Consider the following 14,690-nt stretch of genomic DNA (forward strand, 5'->3'; position numbering starts at 1 on the left):
CATTATTTGTGCCTTGTGGGGCAACATCAGCATGGTTCTGGGACCACATTGAAGTGTGGCATTTGTACTCTCCAATGAGTTATCAGTAAGTGTCTGAAGCTTTGATCCACCTTAAAAACCCGTGTTCTCTTTTCACGAATGCAGATTTCAGAATCTATTTCTGAATAGTTTTGCAAATCCCTTTATTGTTGTTGTTAAGGGAAGCAGAAACAACCTCTACAGAACATTTCTACACGGATTCAAGATAATGGGGTCAAAGGCAGAGATTTTAAGGACTGAGTTAGGCTACTATGGCAAAATATGAATATTTTCTAGAAATGTCCAAAATTGGGGAAGGGTTACTAATAGCTCAGAAAAAAAGAAATTTCATTCATGATTCAAGCAATAATAGCAGAAGATACTGTTTTTAAAAATGGTAGTAGGAGAAGACAACCCACCGCTCTGGGGACTACCTTTGTCTTCTTCTCCGGGCTTGGTGGGAGCTCCTTGTTCGGAGGGGTGGTGATGTCATTTCCGGTCACACTCCCAGCAGGCCGTCCTTCTTCTGGCTTATTTATTCCTAAGTGAGGGTAAAGTTATGCTAAGCAAATGTTTTTTGTACTCATTTCGAAAATTTAAGTCTTAGGAGAGACAGACCACTGACTACTAGCACTCCATTCTGAAGAAAATCCACAGGGCTGTGCTCTGTAATGTAGACAACACTCCCCAGTCCCTCTCACTGTGACAAGACCGTTTTAGATTCCAGAGAGTCAGGCAGCCTGTCCCTGTGGAGAAGCAACCTAAGTGGGATTGGCACAAATGGCCAATGGAAGGAGACAGCCCCTTAAAGTTTGGTTTCCCTTCCCTGGAGACTAGCAAAGGGGTTCTGTCACCCAACCACTAACTCCCCGAGCACAGAGGCGACAAAAACCTCTTCTACTGGAGTTTATCTCTTGGAATAAAGGTTGCTGAAAGATGGGCTAAGAGCCAGAGATCATCCAATGTCCTCCCCTTACTTCCTTTCCCTGTAAAGCACCACTTTATGGAGGATGTGAGATTAACTTGATCTGGTTCTTGCGGTGACCTAGATTTCCAACAGGGCTGAGGAGACCCATGAAATCAGACCCTAAGGCTATGCCCAGCTGCACCACTGTGGGGACGTAACTCCAGATCTCAATAGGGCTACACCTGAATGCATTGAAATACTGTGCAATTTATAATCTGGCTGTGGGAAAGACCTTTCTATATGGCATAAAATCCAGAAGCCACAGAAAATCAGTTTGACTAAGGAAAAATTTAAAAAAGAAAAAAATTTCAACATAGCCTAAAAAAAGGAAAATGAGGGGATCCCTGGGTGGCGCAGCGGTTTGGCACCTGCCTTTGGCCCAGGGCGCGATCCTGGAGACCCGGGATCGAATCCCACATCGGGCTCCCGGTGCATGGAGCCTGCTTCTCCCTCTGCCTGTGTCTCTGCCCCCCCCCCTCTCTCTCTCTCTGTATGACTATCATAAAAAAAAAAAAAAAAAAAAAAAAAAAAATTAAAAAATGTCCTTTAAAAAAAAAAAAAAGGAAAATGATAAGAAAAGTCAGAAGGCAGACAATAAACAGGAGAAAAACTATTCAACATCACATCAAAGACAAAGAGCTTATTATATGAATTACTCCTATAAATCGATAACTCCTATAAAAGCCAACAACCCACTAGAATAATGGCCCAATGAGTATGAACACAGGCTACAGAAAAAGAAGTATAAATCAAAATACAAATTGGAAATAATAAAAGATGGCCAATGTTTCAGAGAAATGAAAATTAAAACCACAATGAGATGCCATTTTTAACCTAACATATTGTCAGAAGTTAAAACAGGCTCTGGGAATAAATAAGGATATTTGCTGTTGGTAAGTATGGACTGGTACAATTCTCATGCAGGGCAATCTTGCGGTGGCTCTGAAGATTAGATAGTGAAGTGTAGATAAATTCTAATCCAGATATCCAATTTCCAGAAATTTGTTTTAGAAGTATATTCACACAGCAGCAAAACAGCAAATGTCAAGGTCTTCATCAGAGCATTGTATCTAACAGCACAGAACGGAAACACCCTGGAAGTCTGTTAATAGAAACAAGATTAAAGCATCATGGCAGAAACGTCAGTGTAATTTCTGCATCTGAAAAAATGAAGCATGACTAACGTGGAACAATCCCTATTAAGTAAAGAATAAAAGGAAGGCACAGGAAAGTAAGGTACCATGAAATCCGTTTGTCTAGAGAAGGGATGGGGGCAAAATACATTTCTAATGAAAATACACTTGTGCGTGCATTTTGACAAGGCCTTTTGTAAGGAACTTAATTTGCAGAGTAGTGGGGCACAGAGCTAAGTGGATGGGAGGCTTTATTTTAAACATTTTAAAACACTGATCTGAAGAAATTACAGAGTCACTAGAAGTTGCAAAGAAGTATACAGGGAGGTAGGTTCTGTGTACACTGCACCTAGCCTCCCCTGACACTACCTCCTGCCTAAGCACAGCACACTATCAAAACCAGGACACTGATTTCGGTACAAGCCACAGAGCTTACTCAGATGTTTCCAGTTCACCATGCACTCACCTGTGTGTGTGCGTACACGTGCGCAGATACACAGTGCCATACAATTTTAGCACGTGTAATTTTACGTAACCACTACTAACAATCAGGGCAGAGAAGTGTGCCATTACCACCGGGCTCCCTCATGTCACCCTTTTAGAGCCACCTCCCCCTCCCTTTTCTAATCCTAAAATCTCTGGCAACCACTAATCTGCTCTCCATCTCTAGAACATTATCTCAAGAATATTACATAAATGGAATCATACAGTATGTTCCCTTCTGTGTTCGGCTTCTTTCACCCAGCATAATGCTTCTGAGATGCATCAGTGTTGTTGCATGGATCAGCAATTAGTTTCCTTTCATTGCTGACCATATTCCCCAGTCTGGCTCTAGCACAGTTTTACTATTCACCTACTGAGGCTATAAACATTGATGCACAGGATTTTTATGAAAATGGTGTCACTGTTGGTATATGGAAATGTAGTTAATTCCATCCTATGACCTTGCTGAAATTACTTATTGGTTCTAGGAGATTTTTTAGGTAGATTCCTTGGAATTTTCGATATAATCATGGCATCTGCAAAAAGAGCCAGATTTCTTTCTTCCTTTCTAATCTATATGCTCTTTTATTTCTTTTTACTTTGTTGTGCTAATCAGAACTTCCAGAATAACTATTAAGTAGGTGTGGTAGGAAAAGGCACCCTTGCCTTCTTCCCAGTCTATGGGGGAAAGCACTTGGTATTTCACTATTAAATGGGGTATTACAGTAGGCTTTTTTGTAGATTAAGTTGATCAAGTTGAGAAAGTTCTTCTAACCTTTGATGAGTGTTTTATCATAAATGGGTGTAGGGTTTTGTTGAGAGCATTTCTGTGCTTATGAATTTTTTTTAGATTGTTGATATGGATTATGTGGATTTGGTTTTTTGATTACTAAGCCAGCCAAGTCTATCTGGGATAAATTCCATTGGGCTGTTGTGTATAGTTATTTTTATTATGTTGCTCAAAGTGATGTTAATATTTTACATCCAAGTCATGAGAGATACTGGTCCTGTGTTTGTTTTGTACTGTCTTTGTCCTGTTTTGGTATCAGACAAATACACACTTCATAAAATGAATGAGAAGTATTCCCTCCTCTTACATTTTCTGGAAGAGAATGTGTAAAACTGGTGTTAATTATTCTTTAAATATAAGGTGATCCCCCACAGTGAATCCCTCAGGAACTTTTTAATTAAAAAATCTAATTTCATTAATGGTTACTCAGGTTATCTCTTTCATCTTGGGTGAGTTATGTAATTTGTGGTTTCCAAGGAATTTCTGCTAAATTTTAAAATCTGGTGGTGTAAAGATTCTGCTGCTGTTCACTTCTATGTTTTTAATGGCCATAGTGATATCCCCTATTCCTGTTGTTAGTAGTTTGTGGATTCTTTTTATCTTTGGCAATTCTGTTCTAGGTTTACCAACCATATTGGTAATTTTTTAAAAAGATTTTATCTTTTGGGGTGCCTGGATGGCTCAGTGGTTGAGCATCTGCCTTTGGCTCAGGTCGTGATCTGGGGATTGAGTCCCGCGTAGAGTCCTTCATCAAGCCCCCCTGTGAGGAGCCTGCTTCTCCCTCTGCCCATGTTTCTGCCTCTCTGTGTCTCCCATGAATAAATAAAATCTTAAAAAAAAAAAAAAAGATTTTATCTTTATTTCAGAGAGAGAACATGAGTGGTGAGAAGGAACAGAGAAGGAGAGGGAGAAGCAGACTCCCTACTGAACAGGGAGCCCAATGCGGAGCTTTATCCCAGGACCCTGGGATCATGATCTGAGCTGAAGGCAGACATTTAACCAACTTAGCCACCCAAATGCCCTTATTTTAAAATTTTCCTGTGATAACTTCCTCCTTGATCCATGGATTATTAAGAAGTATACTTTTAATTTCCAAATGATTAAAGATTTTCCTGTGGTCTAATTATTGGTTTTTAATTTGATTCCATTATGGCCATACACCAATCTTTACACCCCCATTATGGCCATACAACATATTCTGTATGATTTTAATCTTTTAGATATATTGAAGTTCATTTTATGACCTAGGATCCATCTTGGCAAATATTCCTTGGGTGCTTGAAAAGAATATATATTCAATTTTTTTGTTGTTGGGTGGAATTTCTGTAAATGTCAACTGGATCTTGTTGTGTGATGGTATTGTTAAGTTATTCTTTATCTTTGCTAATATTCTGTCCAAGAGTTATATCAATTGTTTAGACTGGGATATAGAAGTCCTGAACCATAACTATGGATTTATCTATTTTTCCTTTCAGCGCCATCATTTTTTGTATCATATACATTTTGAAGCTCTGCTTTTTGGTGCATATACATTTAGAATTGCTCCATTTTCTGATGGACTGATTCTTTATTCTTTGCTCTAAAGTCCACTTTGATATTAATATAGCCACTTAAAGAATTTAATGTTAACATGATATATCTTTTTCCATCTTTTACTTTCAACCGTGTATCTATGGTCATTATAATTGATATGCATTTCTTGTAGACAGCGTGTACTTCAGTAATTTTTAAACAATCTATTCTTTCAATCTCTGCCTTTTAGTTGTAATATTTAGACTACTTGCATTTAAATTTATTACTGATAGGCTAGGGCTTATACTGCCATTTAATTACTTGGTTTTTTTCCCCCTCTGGACTTCAATTTTAATTACTTGGAAACAATACCAAATGTTTAAACATCCATTATAATTGCTATACCATGTAATCGGCATTGTTTAAATCTGATCAGCTACATAAAACTCATCCATTTTTCTTTTAAAAAAAAGGTGGTAGAAATCCCAAAGAATGAAGGAGACATTATTAATTAAAGGTCACATTTACTAATCTAGCACCGTAATTCCATCTTAGGCCATCTCAAGTGGCTGGAAAGAGGAAAGGAAGAGGTGAGAATGCTGGAAAAGCACAGTTCTTAACTCATGGCCCCATTTGTGCTCCCAGGGCAGGATTCAGCAGAAAGGAAAATCACTGAGGCTGGAATTTAAAACAAAAACCTGTGATTCAAATGGTAAAGAGGCCCTCAAGAACAGAAGAATCAGAATATCCAGAAGGTAGTTTGAGAGCCCATTTCATGACTAGGAGGTTTCTTTTTGGCATCCAAGTCCTTTTTAATTTCTCCAAGTTCTTTAGCCAGGTGTGATATGTCACAGTTCTGAGCCAGATACATTCCAACCATGGTGCCAAAAATAAATCCAAGCAGGAACTGGAGCATGGGGTCAGCAAGAAGGGCACAGAGGGCGGCTCTGTTTTTTTTATTTGTTCCCTGTTTCTATTGTCTTCCCCTGTGGGCTACTTGAACATTCTTAAAAATTCCATTTTGACTTTTTACTTTTGAATATATGGCTTTGCTTAGTTTCATTTAGGATCTTTTATCCTCTCCACTTTTTACACAGAATGTCTTAGGTATTTCCTTTTCATACATCCAGCACCACATCAGATGGTACTGTAATTTTTGCTTCGATCATCAGGTATGATTTTTAAAATTCATGAGGATAGTCCACTTATATTTACCCCTATTTTTTATCCGTTCCATTGTTCTCATTGTTCTTTCATTTCTGAAATTCCAAGCCTCCTCCTGTAATGGTATCTTATCTTTTTGAAGAGCTTCCTTTAAGCCTTTCTCTAAGAGTATATCTGCTAGCAACAAATCCTCTTAGTTTTCTTTTATGAATGTCATTATTTTTCCCTTTATTCCTGAAGGATAGTTTTGCCAGATATAGAACTTGCAGTTGATTGTTCTTACCTTTTTTCTTTTTTAAGATTTTTATTTATTTGAGAGAGAGAGAGAGAGAGAGAAAATGAATGAGCAAGGGAAAGGGCAAAGGGAGAGGGAGAAGCAGACTCACTGCCGAGCGGGGAGCCTGATGCGGGGCTCAATCACAGGACCCTGGGATCACGACATGAACCAAAGGCAGACAGACCCTCAACCGACTGAGCCACCCAGGCACCCCTGACTATTCTTTTAGTCCTCGAAACACGTTGTGCCACTTCCTCCTGCCCTCATAGTTTCTGATAAGAATCACGCTGTCATCTGAACTGCTGTTCCCCAACAACTAATGTTTTATTTCTCTCTGGTTGTTTTACAGGGTTTTTTTTTTTTTTTTTTTTTGTCCTTAGTTCTCGGAGTATAATTATATGTCTTGGTGTAGACTTCCTTAGGTTTTTCTCTTTAAGGTTCATTCAGTTTCATGAATCTGTAGATTTAAGTCTTCTAACAAATTTGGGAAAATTTCAGTCCTTATTTCTTCCAATAGCTGTTCAGTCTCATGGTCTTTCTCATCTCTTGGGATTCCAATGATCTGAATGTGAGATCTTGTATTATTGTTCCTGAAATCTCTGAGTAGCTAAAGTATTTTTTTCGGCCTATTTTCTCTGCTGTTCAGATGGAATAAATTCTATTGATCTGTGTTCAAGTTCACTGATTCTGATCTTTTGACATTTCCAGTGCAATAACTGAGCCCATCTGACATGTTTTTTTTTTTTTTATGTATTATAGTCACAGAGAGAGAGAGAGAGAGAGAGAGGCAGAGACACAGGCAGAGGGAGAAGCAGGCTCCATGCACCGGGAGCCTGATGTGGGATTCGATCCCGGGTCTCCAGGATCGCGCCCTGGGCCAAAGGCAGGCGCCAAACCGCTGCGCCACCCAGGGATCCCTGACATGTTTTTTTATTTAATTATTGTATATTCCCTATCTGCAATTTCCATTTTGGAATTTTTTATAACTTGTTTCTTTGCTGGTATTTTCTAGCTTTTCATTTGTTTCAAGATAATTTATCATTCCTTGTTGAAGCAATTTGATAATGGCTGCTTTAAAATCTTAATTTTGTATGTTTGCATGTAATCACTGTTTAAATTGGGCATGCATGTTCTAGGTGTAGTTTCAATGACAATTTCGTTGTCAGAGCTCTTGCAATGCAATTCTGGCCTGCTGTGTTCTAGCTACATACAACTATCACTCAATCCCTGCTGGTACTTCCAGGCACTTCCCTAGGTCAGGTGGTTTCACTAGATGGGAGCTGAGTGATGTTGGACCCATAGAATGCAGTTTCTCCTGGCCTATTCTCTGGCTGCCTGGTGTTGGCTGACTTCCTGATCAATCTCTGCAGGTACTGCAGGGAGAAGTTAGCAACTACCCGGCCTTTTGCTGCTGGTGGGAAGAGTGTAGGAGGAAACCTCCAAAGGTCCCCCTTCTGCTCCTGGATGAAAGGCTAGAAGACACCAGGCCTGTGGGTGTCACTGGTGCTGTCACCTGGTGGGGGACTAGGGATAGGTCATACTGTAGTGTGGAACAGGCAACAGGTAGGCCCTCTTGAGCATTGCTCAGCAGGACTAAGCCCACTGCTATTGCTGGAGATTGGTAGGGTAAGAGAGCTTCACCTTTCCTAGTCTTTTGGAAGGGGAAAGTAGGCTTTTCATTTTTTCCTTCTCTTCCCCTTCATCCTTTGGGTATCTATGCTTGTTGGCATTTTGAGGTTGCAGGAACTCCACAGGGCCCAGAGCTGGGTACATGGAAGATTACATGACAAAACCCACACAACTCACTGTGCACTGCCCTTCCTCAAGTCCTAAGCTCCTTACCCAGTCTGCCCTCTTGTTTCTACCTTTCAGATTCCTTTAATAATTGTCTGCTGAATTCTTTTCAGTGTATTTAGAGGAGAGGAGCAAGAAAAAGAAAATCGAGTGGTCTTATCTTTTGTACTTTTGATGTTTGAGACCCTATGTATTTTTAGTCAAAATTGAATTTGCTTTGTTTTAAAATTATGAGGGCACTTGGGTGGCTCAGAAGTGTTTGACTTCGGCTCAGGTCGTGATCCCAGAGTCCTGGGATTGAGCCCCATGTCAGGCTCCCTTCTCCCTCTCCTTGACCCTCTTCCTCTGCCCCTCCTGCTGCTTGTGCACATGCTCTCTAATAAATAAATGAAATCAGAAGAAAGAAGAAAGAAGAAGAAGAAGAAGAAGAAGAAGAAGAAGAGGAGGAGGAGGAGGAAGAGGAAGGAGAAGAAGAAAAACAAACACTATGCAAGGCTGCTAATATCTTTTTTTCTAAAGGAAGCTGAAAGAATATCTTACCAAATGTGTGTCTTACTGCCATTAGCCTCAGACCACTATGAACATTTTTAATAGGATTTTTTCAGTAAACAACATGAACACAAAGTCCTGCTGCCTATGATATAAACATGTAACATCTCAACCTGTTTAAGTAACTGTCACCTAGTGAAAAACACTTGACACACACATAAGCAGAAACTGCTGGCTCCCTCCCAGATGGTGCTTCTCACCAGTGGCCTCCATCCTAGTCTCAGGGGTCTATGCCAACCAATTGCTAGAGACCACCAAAAGTCCTCATGGTTTTGAAAAAGAATGCTCAAAATAGAACTCATAACTGTTCCACAAACCTTCTCCCTTCTGTTGGATTCTTCTAGTATTTGTGCTACTACCTGCTGGGAAACAAAAGAGAAGTCGTAGCATCGCCTTTGACTCCTCTCTCTCTCTCTCTCTCTCTCTCTCACCTTCCACACACAGTTTTCAAGTCGTTGATTAGTTAATTTCACCTGTTATATTTCCCCTTCATGTCATATCTGACCTGCTACTATTACATGAATCCAGCTGTTGTCACAAGAATTTTTGCCTTCCAGTTCATCTTATCTACTGAGAACAGACGAATCATTCCAAAGCTGACTTTGGGCCACATTATTGTCAGAGGCAGCCACCAGTTTTTTTTTTTTTTTTTTTAAACATCTTCCTGTATTTGAGATTTGGGTTCCAAACAACTCTTTAGACTTGTTCTCCCATTATTTCTGGCCACGTATGTACAAATGGCTTGGACATGTTTGCTCAACTCACACTCTTCTCCTAAGAGGCTCCCAGATGAATGAGGTAAACGGATATAAGAGTACATATAAGGTAGCATCACATGGGGCACAGAGCCCAAACCATGGCAATCCAATGTCTTATGCGGACCAGGGTCACCAAGGAAGTAAGAGATGGCAGAAGAAAAATATTCTCAGAAGGGAAGAGAATGGAACACATGTTCAGGGCAAAGCAGATGTCTTGAAAGGCACACAATGGCTGCAGCCGGGATACACTTCCTGCAATTGGATTCCCTGAGACTCCCTGTCAATAAACACCTTTTTAATATATTGGAGTTCCTCTGAGTGTGTTTCCGTTCTTTGAAATTAAGTAATCCTTACAAAGGTGCCCCATGAATACTGGTCCTTGTTCTTTTACCTAATGTGAGCTGTCTGGGCTTCACACCTTTGTTTACACAGGTTCCTTTGCCTGAAAGGCTTTCCCTCGCAATGTTAGACATCCAAGGCTTCCAAACCACCTCCTCCAGGTAGTGTCCATGATTCACAACTCCCTCACTGTTCCTTTCCCCCACTCCAATCAGATTATAACTTGCTTGACAACGTAATGACAATATCCAGCAACCAGCATATGGTAAGCGTGTTAAGTAAATGAATCTTTTTTTTTTTTTTAAGATTTTATTTATTTATTCATAGAGATGCAGGAAGAGAGAGAGAGAGAGAGAGAGAGAGAGAGAGAGGCAGAGACACAAGCAGGCTCCATGCAGAGAGCCTGACGTGGGACTCGATCCAGGGTCTCCAGATCACGCCCTGGGCTGCAGGCGGCGCTAAACAGCTGCGCCACCAGGGCTGCCCAATAAATGAATCTTTATCTAGTTTTACCTACCTAGTGTTTAGCAGTGTCAGCACTTAAACATTTTCTTAGGTGAATAGATCAGTGAGGTTTGCAAGTTACTTGACATTCTTTTCCTATCACCATGAACTTCTGTTAGCATGAACGGGGATGAACTCGTTTTGAAATAAACAAAAATCTGCGCTCATTACCACCTAGAAGGTGTATGGCACAAGACCAGGCACCAGCGGATCAAAAAAAGGGGACACAATCCTATCCATGGGGGCTTGTGGTTCTGCCACAGCTAGAAGCAAGCAACAGCATAATATCTGAGTTCTTGTCATCTTGGAGTCCTAAGTCACAGAGGAGATACGAAGCTTCTTTGCCTATCTCCATTAAAACAAAAACAAAAACAAAAACAAACAAACAAAAAAACTGACTAGTCTTCTGGGGTCCTGAACTTCCCCTTCCCCTAGAAAATATCACTTCTAATTTTAAAAGAAAATGCCTAAAAACTTCATGAAAATGTACTCAAAGAATAAATGTTAGAGGAAGAGGCTATTTTTTTTTTTTTTTACAAACAACACACATGATTTAAATCCCCATTAACCAGCTTGGGAATCATGGCCCTTTGCACTCAAACTGGACTCGGAGGAAAACAAGCTTTTGTAGACCACCAACAATAAGCTGGCGGGGTGGGGGTGGGGTAGGGGTGGAGAAGAGAAGAGCCAGGAAGAAAGACAGAAAGCAGTCACAAAGACCATGACATTTAGTTGTTTATTAAGTGCAAGTCTCTCCTTTGCTCTCCTTTCTCTTCTCCCCACAAATTCTCCCCACACGTATACAGAAAGAGAAGACTAGAAGCAAGACTGGGTCAAACATGAAGAACAGGAAAAGAATATTAAATAGCCAGCTTTAAAAGGCTCTTTTTCCCCTGGAACAAAAGTAAAATGTTCTCAAAAGCAAAATGGAAAACAGAGCTTGCACCCAGGCTGTGCTACTTAATGAGAGGAGGTTTGTGCAGATACGCCCATTGTGAATCCACACAGTGGCAGATTTTCAAGCAAGGAAATCAATCAGTTGTGATTGGATGATTTAGGGCTCAGAAATCATCTGGTTCAAACCAACAGGGAGCTGAGGGGTGAGAGGATGGGGGATGGGGTGGACAGGGTGACATGAGGTCAAGGAAGGGGCTCTTCTCCTTATGTCCAGCACCTCTGACCCCATCAGCCCACACCCTCAAGCCCCACTACCCAAGACACCAGCAGCATTGAGGCTGACCTAGCTAGCTGCACTTTATTCATGCTCTAGTCTCATTCCCAGCAACCTTCCCATGCAAAGAATTCCGCTTTCCCTTAGGCTCACAGACTCCAGGGGTAACAGGCTGCCTAACGCTCCTGCCGGTAATCTGTCACTTTGGTTTCTTCCTCGCTGTCTGCTTGTTCCCCATGGAAGCAAAATTTAGAAACATACCATCACGTGGGGTCTCTTCACACTGGAACGATGGAGTGCTTTGGGTTGCAGTGACCTGAATTTCTTTCTTCCCTGCCAGAGCTGTCTGTCCCGGCTGCTTCTCACCTCCTGGGCAGGCCTGGGAGCATGAATCCATTTTTGTTTCACAACCATCTTCGTGTCCTCTTTCCTTGCTACTAACTTCAAGGATCTGCTCCAGCTTCCCATGGAGACACAACCCAGTGAGGCCCAGCTCCTTCTTCCCAGAGTTGCTACCTACGCGGTTGCCGAAGGGGGTCAGCTCCTCTCTCTCCTTGGCCACAGGTTCCTTGCAGACGAAAGCAGGTGTCTGTTCGAGAGACGGGCTGGGCAGTTCCCCGGGGTTCAACGTGTAGCTGGCTGTCTGTCCCTCAGCCACTGTCATGGAGCGCCTGACGGCAGGAGCCCCCAGTTTCCTGGGCGTAGGACTTGGCACAGGGCTGCTAGTGAGAGGCAGCGGGCCAGAAGAAAGCTCTTCTCGGGCAGGGAGTTCAGGATACTTCTCTGCAAGGTTGACGGCTGGGGGAACTGAGAGGTGAGAACATTCTGACAGGGCCCGGCGCATTGCTTTCTTCAGCTGGGGCACTTGGTTGAACAAAGCCCCCTCCTCGGGAGAATTCGGTCTCTCCTGCTCCTTCTCATGGTCTCGGTCATGAAAGCCAGCATTTACATATTCCTGGGTGAACTCCACCATAGTGATGGGTGGAATGGCAGTGGGTGAAGGGTTAACAGTGGGGGCTGGGCATGCGACAGCCACTGATGGTGAGGACTCACATTCAGGTGGCCCAGAGTTATCTTTCACTGTCCCAGTCACCCGGCAGCTGGTGGTGATGCCATCCTCCTGTCCTGGAGTTGCTTCCCTCGAGCCCTGAGCCACTGCATGAAAGTTAGGGTTCCAGACACTGGTTTCTTGCTCCTTAACATAGCAGGTGGGGAGGTCAGCAGCCCCAGGGAAATCCAGATCCGGCTGGCTCCTGGTCTCTGGCCCATTCTTCCCTGCCACCGTTCCCTGAACTATAGAGGCTTTGTTTCTGTCTGGACCCTCTCCGGGTCCCACAGGGAACTCAGCTGTCTTCTGGTGCACCGAGTTCCCCTCCGAGGAATGGCAGGTTTCTGAAATCACATATCTGCTCTCAAGGTGACCCGAGGTTGCTTGATACTCCTTGTCCTGCACTTCGATGCTGGGCTCTTTGTCTAGCTTCCCTTCAAAGAAGCAAAGCTTATTCTGCTCCAGGAAGCTGGCATTCTTCACGAGCCCATCTTTCAGCTGCCCGTCCATGCTGACATTCAGTCCGATTTCATTCAGTTTGCCCTCTGTCCTCTGCCACTCAAATCCAGCTTGGCTGATTTCTTTCGGGGGGTCCATTCGGCACTCTGCAGGCTCACCCTTACAGAGCTGGCTTACAGCAGCAGTGCGAGAGGAAGGCTGCTTGTCTGAGAGCGACATCGTCTCTTCGACTGCTCTCCCCCCTCGCTCCTGGAGCTCTAACACCACCTACGATCACACAGAGCTAGCAGTGACATCACACCAAGTCCCCAGTATTCATGACAAAACCTATCTTTCCCCTGAAGCTCCTCTCTCTTCAGGCAGCTGGCTAAATGTATTTACTAGTGTGAAAGAACAAATGAAAAAGAAAGAGAAAGAACCTGCTACTTTCTGCACAAATGCCACTGTTAAACTGAAAGTGTAATTTCCTGTTAGCTAGCACTCTGTTCAGCTCTGCAATTTACAACACGGGATGGTGCCAATCTGGGTACTGAGGATAGTAATTACTCTGGCTTTCACTGATATAGATACTTGCATACCCACATGTTCACTTATCTGACACTATGCCCACGCTTCCCCATTCACCCACTCAAAAATGGTTTTAAAAATAGGCAAGACTCATTTGCCAATCCCCAGTCATAACCCTTAAAGAACAATGATTTCAGAAAATGGCTCAAAACTTCACTTAAAAAAGACCTTAATATAGTGTCAAAATTGGAGGCATTCATTTCTTAGAGCACGAGTGGGTTTGCTGTCATAGTAATTTATCAAATTCACTTGAAAACCAACAAGTGGAGTTCCCAAAGCCCAGGGAGAGCTTCATCTGTAGCTCTGCACCGTGGAAGGGTTTCATAAAGGGTTCCTTCATGGGTTTCAGCAATATGGGCTTTGGAGATGTGTATCCCAGTTATGAGACACTTGTGTGACAACATACCCCCTTGCACTTTTACTCCTGACCCCTGCTCCCCGCTAGTTCCTTGGAGAAGCTGGGTCCCTCCCTCCTGCACCAGCCCTGCTCTTTCTAGCCAGCCAACTGCTTAGTTGCCATGTGAACACACAGGGGCAGCTCATTTTCCTCTGGCAATTTGTGACAGGACCCACTGCCCCTGTTTAATCTAGCATGACTCTTTGCTGTGCTCACTTCTGAGTTTATAAGCTGTACATTCAGGACTGAAGGATCCATAAAAGAAAATTCTTGAAAAAGAAAGTTACACTGAAAGGACAGGCCATATTCTACCTTGAAAACAGCTGATTTTTGTTGCTTCACCTATAGTCACTATCATGTGCAAACATACGATACTATGAAATATTCTATCAAGAATATATGAGATGGGGGCAAACCTGGTGGTTTAGTGGTTTGGTGCTACCTTCAGCCTAGGGCATGATCCTGGGGACCCGGGATCAGGTCCCACGTCGGGCTCCCTGCATGGGGCCTACTTTTCCCTCTGCCTGTGTCTCTGCCTCTCTCTCTCTCTCTCTCATGAATAAATAAAATCTTAAAAAAAAAAAAAAAAAAGAATATATGAGATGCCTTTTTCCAAGATGAAGAAAAGTCAGACTGGATTATTTAAAAGCCATCTGCCATTAACTGCACTAATCTGGTTAAAGTTTTTTAATAATGCTTTTTAAAAAGGGGGGCAAGATTGTTCTCTTTGATCTATAAAATGTGACGAGATAACCATAGC

The 14,690-nt window shown here is 42.4% G+C and overlaps 2 protein-coding genes across 14 annotated transcripts in view; both read right to left on the reverse strand.

Annotated features, from left to right (window-relative positions):
- The window catches only part of MAP4 (microtubule associated protein 4), a 139,747-nt gene that overhangs the window by 22,435 nt on the left and 102,622 nt on the right, over positions 1-14,690 (reverse strand). For all 13 annotated transcript variants that reach the window (XM_041761897.1, XM_041761907.1, XM_041761906.1 and 10 more), the window contains one exon: positions 453-559. In XM_041761897.1, coding sequence (XP_041617831.1) covers positions 453-559 — 107 coding nt within the window. The remainder of the gene's footprint in view (positions 1-452; positions 560-14,690) is intronic.
- Positions 4,320-7,086, reverse strand: LOC121494875 (short transmembrane mitochondrial protein 1-like). The gene has a single exon (XM_041761915.1). The coding sequence runs from the start codon at positions 5,817-5,819 to the stop codon at positions 5,643-5,645; it is 177 nt and encodes a 58-aa protein (XP_041617849.1). The 5' UTR covers positions 5,820-7,086; the 3' UTR covers positions 4,320-5,642.

This window comes from Vulpes lagopus, chromosome 7 (genome assembly GCF_018345385.1).
Source record: "Vulpes lagopus strain Blue_001 chromosome 7, ASM1834538v1, whole genome shotgun sequence".
Taxonomy (NCBI): domain Eukaryota; kingdom Metazoa; phylum Chordata; class Mammalia; order Carnivora; family Canidae; genus Vulpes; species Vulpes lagopus.